The following is a 14,241-nucleotide window of genomic DNA, read 5'->3' on the forward strand; positions in this document are numbered from 1 at the left end:
TTTCATTGATCATTAGAAATGCATTCATAAAGCATTGTAAATAATAAAAACAGAAAAATAAAATTTGACCAAAATCGTCACCATGCCCCTTTAAAAAGTCAACAAGAATACATAAAAAACAATCCTTATTGGTTCTCTGAAATTGTATATAATAATACAAAAAATATAACAAGATTAACCACGTTAACTATTTACAAACTTAACTAAGGTTGCTGAAGGAAAGATCATGTCCTTCCTCTTTCTTAACTTGTATCACACTGATGTTGCACACACACACACTAATATTTTACATATATCCGGAAGCGTTTATAACAAAAAGAAATCGCGTAGCTACTTCCATTCTTAAATCAGAATATAAATTATGTAAGTCTACTTAGTAAAAACTATAATCAAAACAATTTTACTTGTGGTAGAAAATCAAATGAGTTACGTTGTAACACATCTCTAAAAGTCCTATTAAGTAATGTTGGACCTCTCTACCTTTTGTGGTCTCGCTCTAATGCTGTTAAAGACTTCGTTAACCCTCTTATAATACGTACATTATCGTGGGTATTAAATGCAGAGCCATTCTGGTTGCATGTTATACTCATTGTATGTTCTGTATCCTTTTGTATTGTAAAAAATGAAATAGATAAAACATAGTCATGATCATATTTGTTATACAAAATATACAAGCACAGTTAAATGTACTTTATAAGATGTTTACTTGTCACACATATATACTTACAGATTGTCCTTACAGATAAACTAACTAACACATAGTTCAAAATAAAATTTAAGTTTTATTTCCGAAAATGTCTTGGAAAAAATATTTTCTTCGAACATGTACCCTGAGTGCACACTCAATATACAATTCTAGTTTTGCTTTTTAAAATATTTTCTAAGTACACACGATCTGCCGACTCCAATTTTGCCATGTATTATTTGTTTACTGTCCGTCTTGCCGAAATGTGTCCTTTTCTAAGGTCTTCACAGAATTTAATCAGTTGCCGCTGCGCTGCTTTAAACGCCGACGTCGTCAATTTATTGTGTGTTAGCTCTTCAACGTGCCACAAAAAGCCCTATAAAATCTTTAAAAGTGTTCTTATACCCAAAACATTTTCTGTCAGAATAAAAGAATTATTAACAATTTTAAATGCGTTTTTACGTAAGTTTGCGAAGTTCTTTTTATTGAAAAGGTACTTTTCATCTCAATATTCATTTCAGTATGTTGATTTTAATTTTTCGTTTTTGACATTGCACCGCGTGTCGAATTTATGATATAGCATGCTTTTCGCTCATTTAATCTTACATGTAAACAATATTTACAAAATTTGTTTGCAAGTTATTTGAACCCTTTGTTGCACAGGTTTCATCACTTTGTGTCTTCGATTAACTGAATGACGCCGCTTGTCTACGCAAGTTTGGGGCAACCTTCGTATACTGCAGTTTGTCTACATGTTGTATTCTATTTTCTTTATTCTACCTGTTCTACACTCAGCCACAAACAGGTTGTCTCTTGAGTCTACGCATAAACCCCATGGATATCGTAAATCGCAATTGTCAATGTAGCGGAGGAACTGTCCGTCCTGATTCAGAATGTGGATATACTTGTTGTTGGAGTCGGCTATCAGGATCCGACCCTGGCTGTCTGTTGTGATGCCACGTGGATCAAATTGCTTCTTAGTAGTAGAAGGAGGACCAGTGTAGGAAAACCGAAGTTTCCCGGCTTTACTGACTATCACAACAGCCCGGGCCCCATTGTCAGATACACATACATCTAGATTACAGTTTTCACTGATGTATTTAATGACATCATATGAATAAAGAGGTTGTCCTTTGTCATTGTATTGAATAGTTTGCTTCTGTAAGGAGCCAGAGTAACGCACAACTTTTGTTTCTTTATTATCATCAGCGACCGTGACAATCAAAAGTTCACCAGAGGAAGTACTACATACACCCAGAGGTCTCCACCCTTGTAGTCTGATCACTGTTTGTATCTGTGTATTCTTCACTACGTTCACAGTGCTATCAATGTAGTCAGTATAAACTAGATCCCCACTCTTTGTCACTGCTATGTCATCTGCTATGTTTCCTGACTCGGTCTGGAATAACTTCACTTGTTCTCCCTGATGGTTGTATAGTTTTATCATGCTGTTATTACCACACGTCCAAATCTCTGCATCATTGAAACAATTTACGCCGTATAATCTTGTATAATCTGTTTTTATATCTGTAATGACTTGGGGTACATCCATCAATGACCGGTCTGGGGGAGAGGACTCGGGTCCCTGGGCCAGTATGCTGTAGTCTTGTTCCTCTGTTTTGCAAGATAGTTCTGACAGAGAACCAAACTGTTCAATTAACTGTTCTCTGTGAATTTCTTTAGGCATGAAGTTTGGGAACAACACTTTAAGTTTGGGAGGCAATCTTCTGAATTCAGCATTCCTGGATTTGTACTCGGAGACAAGGTAGACATCTTTGGAGTTCATTAACTTCTTTAGTTCATCAATGCTCTGTGTGATTTCAGCAATGGTGCGTGTGACTTCATCTTCCTGTTTATTAAGGACATCCAGGTGTCTAGATTCCATTGTCTCCACATTAGATATCAGATTTTTGATAATGATGTCTATTTCCATGTGCCAGATATCTCCTTGTTTGTGAAGAGAAGTTGCCAATTCGTCGGAGTTTTTATTTAGATCGGCTTTCTGAACTGGGATACAAGATATTATCTCTTGATATTTAGGATAAGTAATTTTTTCTAATTCTTGCAAATCTCTCTGTAAATCTTGCTTTTTGTTTTCAAATGTTTCTGAAATGTCAATTTGTTTATGTCCTAAATGTTGACCAGACGAAATACATTGTACACAAATGGGGATGTCACATTGTTCACAGTGGAGTTCACATTGTTTGGTGGGGTGTTTCCTACACTTGGGATAGTTCAAAGTATTTAAGTATTGTTTAAGTGACACAACCTTATGAACGTTAGAAGAATCAGATAAATGTTTCTCTACGCAGTCTTTACACAGATGTATATGACAAATTTCACAGCACATTGGGGCTATAGAAGTATGACACAGGGTGCAGCATACAACATCTTGGAGACTGTGCCTAGGGTCCATGGTCAGGGAAACCTTTCTCTAGTAACTTTAGAAAATTAATTAAAAAGGGGGAAAACATAAATGTATATACAGTAAAATTCGTTTGCTAGAACACGGATATAGCGAAATCTCGGATATAGCGAAGTTTTTTTTTGAGTCCCCGGTGAAATTCTTTATAACGAATTAACGGATATAATGAACTGATTTTGAGTCCAGTAGAGGTGAATGATAACGAAATTTGACACCTTTATAACGAAATTCTTCACAGTTTAAAAAAGTTCGCACTATCATTTAACTATCATTTAACAAGGCAGTTTGAATCAATTTATTTTCATTAATTTTTTTTTAATTCACAATCCGATAATTAAAGCTATCTTTATTTTAAGCCTTAATAAGCAAAAATTATTTTCTAATTAAAGAAAACATGTATATGGTGAATGCGCTATAAATGTTATTACAAATATACGGGTATAACGAATTACGAATATAACGAAGTAATTCCATTGGTCCCTTGGACTTCGCTGTAACCGAGTTTTACTGTAAACAATAAATAGATAGCTTAAATAATTCTGTAACATATAATTAATAAATTTAGTTGATTGAATTATTTAATTTAAAGTATGAATATTTAATGTTTCAAGGCTATAATAAATACATTTTAAAATCTCAAGTTCGTTTAATGGTAGTTTAACTTACTAAGTGTCCATCTATTGATGAATAACATCGCTTCACAATTCAACATGGCGGGTTCCACGTATTAATTGTTCCTGGTTAAATATATCACATGACTGATTTAAATTTCCGGTGTTCCCTTGAATGAATACAGTTATGTGTACCTGCAGTATGTAATATTTAAATCATTCAGATACACAGTAGGTCTGACATTTGTTGAACTGGTACGATCTTAATTTATCCAATATTTCGCAATGTTTAGGTGAAAGGTGAATACTCTTTATGTATGATGTATGTATGATGTAGTATACTTGAACGAAAACACTGTTTAAGTGTTCCATACATCTTCAGTTCTTTTTTTTTACCCCAGATAACTCGATTATTTACTTACTCAATGCAGTAATGCACAGTAACGATTCCCTATCTAGCCTACAATGTTATATCCAAAGACAAAATCGTCCTGGTATGTTGCTTTTGTGCGTAATACTATGCGTTAAACCTAAATGCCAGTAGTCTACAGCAAAAAGAAGTAGTAGATTAAAGCATGAAATGCATATTGGCTTAATGTATACGTTTACTCAGAATGAAAAAAAATTCCACTGATGATAATGAAAAACCATCTATTGTGTGTTGCAGACCTTTCATGGTAGTGTTATTTTTCACTTTCCAAAAAATAGGTCATTACCTACTTTTTGAGTTAATGGCCACTGAATATTTTTTGAAAATTCAAGAAAAATCCCATTTCATTATCTTAATTAGGGACATGCATAAATGTATGCGAATAATAATATGGCATAATTCATATGTATTAAAATGTATTCTCAATTTGAAAGTTAATATTCCAGTATTCTATTCTTCCTGGAATCTAAGAGAGGATGAAGAATATTTGGGGATATAGGCTATCCTCTGAAGTATAAACTAATGACCTTATTCTTCAACCTATCAACACCTGCTAAGGAATGCTATATAAAATGTGGATTAGGAATGTAGTGTGCCAAGCATATGGTGTTTAAAAAAAAGTAAATTATTTGCACGTATGATCTTAATTGTACAACTGCATGACAGTAGTAATGAATACTAAATGTTCATATTAATCTTTATATAGGTGTTTTCACAGCAGTTGATGGTACTATTTTTGAAGCAGAGAAATGTCCCATAGTCACAGAGACATGCTTTAAGTTGCATAAGAAGACCATTTACAAGGGGGTGCCTTTTCGACACGGTAGTTCTGTAGCCGTCATGCATAATAATAGCGTCTACTAAGAAGCAGCTCCACGTAGAGCAAGCTGAGACAGCACTTGGTATCTGGGTTCAAGGACTAATAATGCTGCCACCAATATGAAAGAAATATCAATTATCTTATACGAATCCATTAATTTGGGTTTATTTTAAACCTTGTTATGTAGCATTTATTATTGATAACATCTTATTCTCATATGTTTTAACCATGCATCAAATTAATGTATTACATGTATGCCCTAAATGGATCATAACTCTATATTAATTCAATAAAACAAATAATCAAACAACAATTCTCTATTGTTGATTTATAAATTATTTTACCTATAAGTTAGAAACTCAAATTCAACCTCTGGGAAATAAATGTAAAAAGCTCTGTTTTGCCCCTTTGTACACATATCCTTATTATAACCCAATTTGAAAAATGTACTAGGATTAACAGAGAAATGTGGCACATACACAAAACAGTAAATCAAAGTTTCAAAATTATGTATAATTTTGTTTTAATGTTTAAGTATATATGTAATTAACAGGATTTCTAGTATGTTTCGCACGAGCTTTTTCTCTTTTTTTCGCGTCTGATGCAACAACTAGAATTAGTTTTCCCCTCTGATTACGTTACACGATGATAAGTACGCATCAGCTATTACTTCCATCTCTGACTTGTCCAATTTGGCTTTCGGGGCTTTTTCTCATCCATTTAAGTATGCAGTTCACTATCGCAGACGACAAACAGAAAAACCGAAAGTACTTGCATGTAACACGCATGTGTAGCTTCAATAAGTACGGTTACTTTACTTCTTCGTTTTGAAGAGGTATATTAGTAAACTACGAAAAATGTTTTCGTGTAAATTCACGTTTAGTTAGGACCTTTAGTTAAACACAATCTACGCACATGTAAATTCGAACGTAAAGTGTACGTTTACGTCTTAGTCTTATACAAAATTTACGAACTTTAGTTAAACTTGACCAAGATTCGAGCTGGTTATTGTAAAAATACTATGACTACTCTATACAGGTCACCCATTATCATTTTAAATGACACTGTTATCGTGCATATTTGCACTGTAAACATGGATAAACATATACTTAAATCATATATCATAGTGTTTGGATTAAATAGTATTGTAGTTATATATGACATTTTGCAAAAATACTAGAACTAAAGATACTAATTCATCAAAACAATTCCACAAAGAGAGAAATGGTGGGTAAATTTTCCTTCTTCGATGTAGAATAAAGGGGGTGTGCGGCATTCTTGTACAATTAAGAATAAACATTTTTTTAAATTGGCTTGTTCTACCCCAAACTGGCCAATCTGTTGTCTAATGATGCAAAAGAAATAAATATGGGAGTCTCTAGCTGCGCAGTTCTTAGTGATTAAAAAGTCATTATTCTGCTCTTGTATGCGTAATTTGCATACAAAACAGCATGTAGAACCACATGTTTATTGTTTTTTTTTCTCTTATCAGTATTGGCCGCACATACCCCTAAAGAAATGTTGCATGTCAATTTTAAATAGTTTGCTCCAGAATTCAAATATCTAAGTTTGATCGAAATTAATCCCAAAAACACGCAAACTTGATATTTATACACTACTTGCATATCATTTATAAACATGTGTAAAATAACAGTCTTAAGGTGGTATGGGACATCTGTCGATATTAATGTGGATTAAAGTACATTATAATTGAAATACTTTGACCGGTTTAAAATTTTCAAATTTTACAATATCTAAGCAAAAAATAGCTTTTAAAAATATTTTGAAAGGTAAAAATTGTAAAACCCACAGTGGGATTCGAACTCATGAGTTACAGATTCGTAGTAAACCCTCTAACTCACTGCGCTACGCTGTTAGATGACAATATTGGGAAAGAAACTACTTATATAACTGCACTTAATTTTATTGTTTATTTCGATAAACAATACGTCACAACATGAAAGTGTCCCATACCACCTTAAGGAAGGAGTCTTTTTGTTCTCAGAACTACTTCTTATTTTAAGAAGTTCATGAAATTTTGACACAATGAAACCAATTATATAACCAAATGATTCTTTCAGTTTAATTAAATTTGACTACCTTATTTTTGCATCAAGGTCAAGTCAAGGTCACTACCTTTTTCCTCAACTTAAAGGATGATAAAAATAAATATAGTTATCTGCAGTTATGTAGACATCTGTTTAAGATATGAAGCTTCTTTTCTTCAACAAAATGGTAGAATATGAGAATGTCTATCAGGTTATACTACTAAATTGGTTAAATATTTAAACTAAAAATTAATTATGGTTAGCCCACATTTCCTCTATTTTGTTTTAAATTTTGCAGATATTTTGATTATTTTTCATTCTTCCAATATTAAGACATTTTTTGTTTTACATATAATGAAGACCTGATATAAAGATATACATTGACATAAACGCTTATATATGATGAGAGAAAAAACTCAATCCTAGTGATTTTCCCCTACAAATCTATTTAAAAAGTGACTAAAATTACAATTTAATATGCAAATCATATTTTAAAAAAATATTCTGAAACCGAAGTATCATTAGTTCACATTAGTTGAAAAAAAATCCAACATTAATGTACTTGTTTGAAAACTGCTAAATAGTCTCATGAATCTACAGCAATTCTGATTTGCAAAAACGTGATATTTTCCTATGCCAATTTAACGCCAAAAATATAGTCCTTGTAAGATTCTAAAATTTGAATACTAATTCGATGCCAAGTTTTATGTAAAAAAGATAGACAAAACTGATATTCTGATTTCCATTTATCTTGATTTAATGAACATTTAAACAAATTTACTTTTGACGAGTCAAAAACTAGAAAAGACTCCTTCCTTGATAAAATTTCAGAAAACTTAATCTAGTTCCGTAAACATTAACAGTGGATAAATAAATTCAAAGGTCTAAGAAATCAATTGAGTAATTCTTTATGTTATCTATATTAACGCATTTAGGTTATTAAGATATTTTCTAAGATTATGCTAATAGCCACTTACTGATTTTAGCTAATAATATTGTCATTTCATGTAAAAGATATGACTAGAAAAAATGGAAATAGGCGTTTGATGGCTGCCACAAATAGCCCTAGAGTAACATCTAGGATTATTCAAAATGTTTTAATTAAGAACACAGAGAAAACAACTCGTTGATGGTTGTCAATTTATTTTGAGAATGTCCAGTTTTTGCAATTCAAAAATTGTTTTTGTACCTACATGTAATTTTTTTATTTTTCCAGAAAAAATATTTCCTTTCCTTTCAATACCTGTTAATTATTAATTTTCGTCTGATCATCAATATCAATAAGCATTGGCCAGTTTTCTTCTTAATATTTGTAAAAATTACCCCGCGATATTCATTTCTAGTAAGTATCTTATTTATTAAGTGAGACTCAGGGGTAAGTGCGCTGTAATCTTCATTAAAGGCAAGAGTAACTGTATAGATAGAGGAAATGTAGGTCCAGAAATCACATGCCTATTTAAAAATACTTACCAATATTTTATCAGGTGACTGAATATATGTTAAGCAACTAGTGTTGTTTTTCCAAACATTGATGATTAAAATTATATTACACATTAATGTTATCAAAACATTTAATTTCCTAATTATATGAAACTAAATGAATTTGTTTTTTTTCATTATCCTTGATTTCAATGATCACTAATTTTACTGTATTCTTAAAATGATAAGAATTGAATGGCGCTCATATCTACATTTTAAGAACATACATGTACCATATTTTACAAATAAAAAATTAAATATACAAAATGTCAAAGTTAAGAAATAGACTTGATAAGTACTGATCTTCGTATATTTATATTCCTGCACGAGATATAATTTGATTGAGGTCTTCAATGTGTAATGAAGAGACATTGAACAATTTTTGAATCTTTTTGAATTAGTTAAATATGTACATGTATTGCTAGATAAAAATGAAAATGAAATAAACCAAATTCACATGTCATTTTGCATCTTTTTTTGAAGAAATTGATGAAAGGAAGAAAATCTTAATTTTGTCAAAATATCTGCGAAGTTTGATTAATTTCATATTTTGATAAAGAAAAATTTATGCATATATTTTTACCAAAGAATCAGCATGCATTTCAAGTTTTTTTTTCAAAATCTGGAGAATAATATCACGCTTTGTCCGTAGAATTCAATGTAAAATCCATGGTGCATGCGCAATTCATTGGACAATGGTCAACTTTTTTTAAAATTCCTTTAGTTTATTATTGTTTTTGATAACACCTTTAGAATGATATCATGATTAAGAATATTGAACCATGTATTCATTAGGTACAAAATGTGATCGTTGCACATTTATTATCTTAATAATCTCTTTGAAGTAAGTTCTCAAAATCATGGATTTCACTGGTAAATTGATTTTTATAATTGAATCGTTATTTATCGTAGTTTGTAATTTTAAGAAAAATAGTTAAACAGTTGATAGTTAAAGGTTATCTGCTATATAATGATTCTTTTTAGTAGTGCATCTATTTTTCCAATTGCACTCTCGCTTTACAAACTTTAAAAGTCGCTTTCCATTTGCCTTTTGTGGATATTAATATTTTTTTACAAATGTGCACTGGACATGAAAACATGCCTGTTAGTAATTTGAACGTTTATCTTGTACAAAAGCTTTGTATAGACCCTCGTTTATCAAACTTATGCTTACCTAACGAGTCGATGACAGTCGTGTTTGTTGAACAAACAAACGACCAAGGTTGGTCACCTTTAATTTGTATAATACAAAAAAGGAAAACCTTAACGGATGAAATTCAGAAGTTTCCAGATGTTTACTTTGTGTTTGTTAAGAAAGAAACTTTAACATGCCGTTTTGATTGTTTAGATTTGTAACGGGATGAGCGGAGGCTACTCCAAACAACAACAAGACATCTTAAATTTAACAAAATTTAATAACAAAAAAAATAAGAGAAAGAAAGAAAAGATAGAAATATAAACACTAAACCACACAAACACTCACACAACTTTCACTCAACAAGAAAAAATATGATGTTTATACAAATGACCAAAAATAAATTAGAAGAGTGTCCGAATCTCCGGGGCTGTAGTCCTGGACCAACTACGGACAACCACAACTAGAGTAGTTTCGTCACTACAATCATCATCATCACCACTATCGTCAACATCATCAACTACAACACCATAATCATCACCGACGTCACCATGAACGACATCATCTACATCATCTTCATCGACATGACCATCATCATCGTCGTCGTCATCATAACATCATCGTCGTCATCAACATCACCATCACATCGTCATCGACTTCACCATGAACGACATCATCTACACCATCATCATCATAATCGACATGACCATCATCATCGTCGTCGTCATCATCACCAACATCACATCGTCTTCGACATCACCATCACACCGTCATCTTCTCAACATCAACAATATGACACACGGTCAGCTATCCGTGTCCGCGTCAAATGCTGAACTTGTGAAACTAAAACATGCCACACAGGCTTCTAACACGATACCCCCTTCACACACTAAGCACGTCTTTATTGCTGGACAGCTCGGCCGGGTATAACTTAGCGCCTATTGTTAGCGTCGGCCAAGCACGTTGCAAAGAATTATGGGAAAAATAAAATCGGGTGTGTTCGATATGAACAGTGATTGTCACAAGATTTCATAAGATAGCATTACTCTTGACACGTGCAACCGTAAACAAAATATTTTGGAATTTTACGAAAAAAATCGACATAAAGGTTTAAGAAGGACAGGTTACATGTACATACATTAAAAGCAATGCAGTTTAAAAACACCGAGTATATACTGATTTAGAAATTTGAAATATATACTTAAAATACAAGAGACCTTAGATTATGGCTGAAAAATAAATGTATAACAATAATGGGTACTATTCCGTACTAATATAAGATCACATAAATGGAGAATCAAATAACAAGTGATGAAACCAATTAGTGCTTAGTCCATTTCGGCCTTCCCTACACCAGCAAAATAATGTGTACACCGTTTTAACTACTCGGCTTTTGCTTGGTTATATTACTCTTTTAAATAGGTAAATCAACTTAAACAATAAGTGTATCGACTATACAAAATTGTGATAACAGCAATTTTATTAAGTTTATGTAATTTGCTGATTGAAAGTCTATTTCAACAATTTCAAATGGTACATAGATATCACTATTTGAACACCAACGGATAGAACAATATCTCCAAATTAAATAAATTTGAGGTAATATATTCCATTCAATTCAAGTACTGGTGTTTATGATAAAACAAAATAGCATTGGGCTGAAATACAACGGAAGAGAGTCTTCAATTAATCTGGTAAGGAGTGTCGGCACAAACGAAAATACTTCTAAGATTATGAAGAAAATATGTTCGGTGTGGAGCTATTTCAGAAACACATATCCTTTCATAATTGTCCTTAAAAATAGCTTATTTATTTATTTCTTTTATAATTATTATTTTGTGGTATATTTGATACTTTTAAGTGTATACCCTTGACTTTCAACTTTATTTAAGATAAGACCGCAGTACTTTAGTCAGAGGAGTATGTCATGTATCATGAAAGCTGACGGGACTTTTTATCCATTCCATGCATTTTTACTTCAATAATTTCTTATTCAGCTTACCATCTGCCTTTTTAGTGTCATTTTTTGACATTTGAAATTGTTCAAGGTCAAATACGATTTTTAAACAATTACTTATAAGTATTGTTTACAAGCGAAAAAATTAAATAACAAGTCTTTGCTTAGAGTTACAGTTCTTACTGATAGGACAATGATAAAGTGATAACATGCACCAGTACTAAATCATTTCTAATTTAACGAATCAATAAGGTGACCTAGATTTTTGGTTATTTAAATGCCGCCGTATGTTTGCTTTTTTACAAGGACAAGTTTGTTCCTGACATTTAAATCAAACAAATTATCTTGAATAGGTAGGACATTTACCAAACTTTGTATCAATAAAGCCCGTTCCATATATGTCCCTGAATCGTGAGAAGTTTTGGAGTTAATGGACGAATATTCAAGAAGTGAGATCTGTTTCAAATTCCTTTTCACTTATTGTGTATAGATTATCTCGATTTAACTTTTCATATTGTGAAATCTTACAAGTATAACTACATGACATAAATTGAATCTCATCTTAGGTTCTTATCTATTTTTCCACAAAGTAAGGCTAATTAATAAGTGTATATTAACTTTTATTTAGGAAAAAACCTACAGCAAGCTAATGTGGAGGTTTCCTAACCATGAATCGTCCATGCAGCGCCCCAGATGTTGTACAATGTTCCATGTGTCAAACGTCCGTCGCCCCAATGTACTGTGAAGTTTGTATTACACATCTGTGTAAAGAATGCGAAGAAGCACATTTATCTGATTCGTCCAAGGTTCATAAAGTTGTGTCCTTTAAACAACACTGGCGCTCTCTGGACTACCCTAATTGTAGAAAACATTTAACAAAACAATGTGATCTCCTCTGTGAACAGTGTGGCATTCATATCTGCATAAAGTGTATTTCCACCGGAAAACATTTAGGACATAAACTAGTTGATATTTACCAAGTTTTTGAAAGCAAAAAACAGTTGTTACAAAAAGATTTGCAAGAAATCGAAAATTCTCTTTATCCTACACACAAACAAATTGCATCCAACATTCCAGTTCAGAAAACTGATCTAAAGAACAACTCTCAGAAACTTACAACAACCATCAACAAACAAGGAGAAATCTGGCACAGAGAAATAGACACAATTGTCAGAAACCTAAAATTTGATGTGGGAGAAATAGAATTCAAACATCTGGTCATCCTAAGTAAGCTGGAAGATGAAAATAGACGCACCATTTCTAAAATCACACAGACCATTGATAAACTAAAGAAGTTACTGAACTCCAAAGATGTATGTCTTGTCTCTGAGTACAAATCCACGAATGCTGAATTCAGAAGATTGCCTCCTAAACTCAAAGTGTCCTTACCAAACTTTAGGCCTCAAGAAATCCACAAAGATCAGCTGATTGAACAATTTGGTTATCTGTCAGCATCATCTTTAACAACTGAGGAACAAGACTACAGCGTGACGAACAAGGGAGTGGAATCTCCTTCACAAGACCGGTCACTGATGGATGTACCCCAGGTCATCACAGCTATAGACACAGGATATGAATATATATACGGTGTGACCTGTCTGAACGATACAGAAGTATGGACGCGTGGTAATAACAACATAATGAAACTTTACAACCTGAAGGGAAAACTTATGAAGTCAATCCAAACCAAGTCAGGAAACATGCCAGAGGACATTAAAGTAACTAAACATGGGGATCTAGTATATACTGATTTCGGTTATAGAACTGTAAATGTAGTGAAAAATTCACAGATACAGACAGTGATCACACTACAGGAGTGGGGACCTCTCAGTGTCTGTAGTACTTCTTCAGGTGACCTCCTGATTGTTATGGACAGTGATAATCATAAACAAACAAAAGTTGTACGTTACTCTGGTTCCACAGAGAAACAAAGTATTCAGTTCAGTGACGAAGGACAACCTCTCTATTCATCTGATGGATTTAAATACATCACAGAGAACAGGAACCTAGATATCTGTGTGTCAGACAATAGTGCCCATGCAGTAGTGGTGGTCAATCAGGCCGGGAAACTCCGGTTTACCTACACTGGTCCTTGTTATACTACCGAAGAACCATTTGATCCACGCGGCATCACAACAGACAGCCAGAGTCGGATTTTGATAGCAGATTATTACAACCACTGTATCCACATCCTGGATCTGGACGGTCAGTTCCTCCGCTACATTAAAAATTGTGATACACAGCTTCCGTGGGGTTTATGTGTTGACACCAGAGGCAATCTCTCTGTGTGTGTATGTTGCAAAGGTGAAGTTAAGAAAATTCAATATCACTTGTAAATCACGTAGCTGTAAAAATTATAAGCAAAGTGAAATAAATGCAAATCACAAACTGCATGTAAAACCAAACTGTTTACATGGCCTCTCAGTATTATCTGTTTCATGGTTTGTATACTTTTCCTATAATGGTTATACGTGGTCAGTGAAATTCCATATAGGGGGAGAATGAAGAAGTAATAATGAAAAATAATAAATGATAATAAAACGTTCTATATAAAAAAGTAACAAGTTTCAATTTCGGCACAATTATTATGATACTCAACGATTGATACCATAATGTTAAAAAGGGGAAGTTTTGTGTACTGAATGTGTATA

At 32.8% G+C, this 14,241-nt stretch overlaps 2 protein-coding genes across 2 annotated transcripts; one reads left to right on the forward strand and one right to left on the reverse strand.

The window, feature by feature from the left end:
- Window positions 1-1,338: 1,338 nt before the first annotated feature.
- On the reverse strand, window positions 1,339-3,842 carry LOC136270902 (E3 ubiquitin-protein ligase TRIM71-like). The gene is made up of 2 exons (XM_066069824.1): window positions 3,777-3,842; window positions 1,339-3,126 (listed from the first exon to the last, which is right to left on the reverse strand). The coding sequence occupies exon 2, from the start codon at window positions 3,099-3,101 to the stop codon at window positions 1,434-1,436; it is 1,668 nt and encodes a 555-aa protein (XP_065925896.1). The 5' UTR covers window positions 3,102-3,126; window positions 3,777-3,842; the 3' UTR covers window positions 1,339-1,433.
- An 8,019-nt stretch (window positions 3,843-11,861) lies between these two features.
- Window positions 11,862-14,065, forward strand: LOC105343110 (E3 ubiquitin-protein ligase TRIM71-like). The gene is made up of 2 exons (XM_011450311.4): window positions 11,862-12,039; window positions 12,219-14,065. Exon 2 carries the CDS (start codon window positions 12,259-12,261, stop codon window positions 13,924-13,926), a length of 1,668 nt encoding a protein of 555 aa, XP_011448613.3. The 5' UTR covers window positions 11,862-12,039; window positions 12,219-12,258; the 3' UTR covers window positions 13,927-14,065.
- The last annotated feature ends 176 nt before the right edge of the window (window positions 14,066-14,241 follow it).

This window comes from Magallana gigas, chromosome 8 (assembly GCF_963853765.1).
Source record: "Magallana gigas chromosome 8, xbMagGiga1.1, whole genome shotgun sequence".
In the NCBI taxonomy this organism is placed as follows: domain Eukaryota; kingdom Metazoa; phylum Mollusca; class Bivalvia; order Ostreida; family Ostreidae; genus Magallana; species Magallana gigas.

Bases quoted from the DNA above. Each gene is read 5' to 3' on its own strand.
- LOC136270902 (XM_066069824.1), bottom strand. From the start codon at position 3,101: ATGGACCCTAGGCACAGTCTCCAAGATGTTGTATGCTGCACCCTGTGT.
- LOC105343110 (XM_011450311.4), top strand. From the start codon at position 12,259: ATGAATCGTCCATGCAGCGCCCCAGATGTTGTACAATGTTCCATGTGT.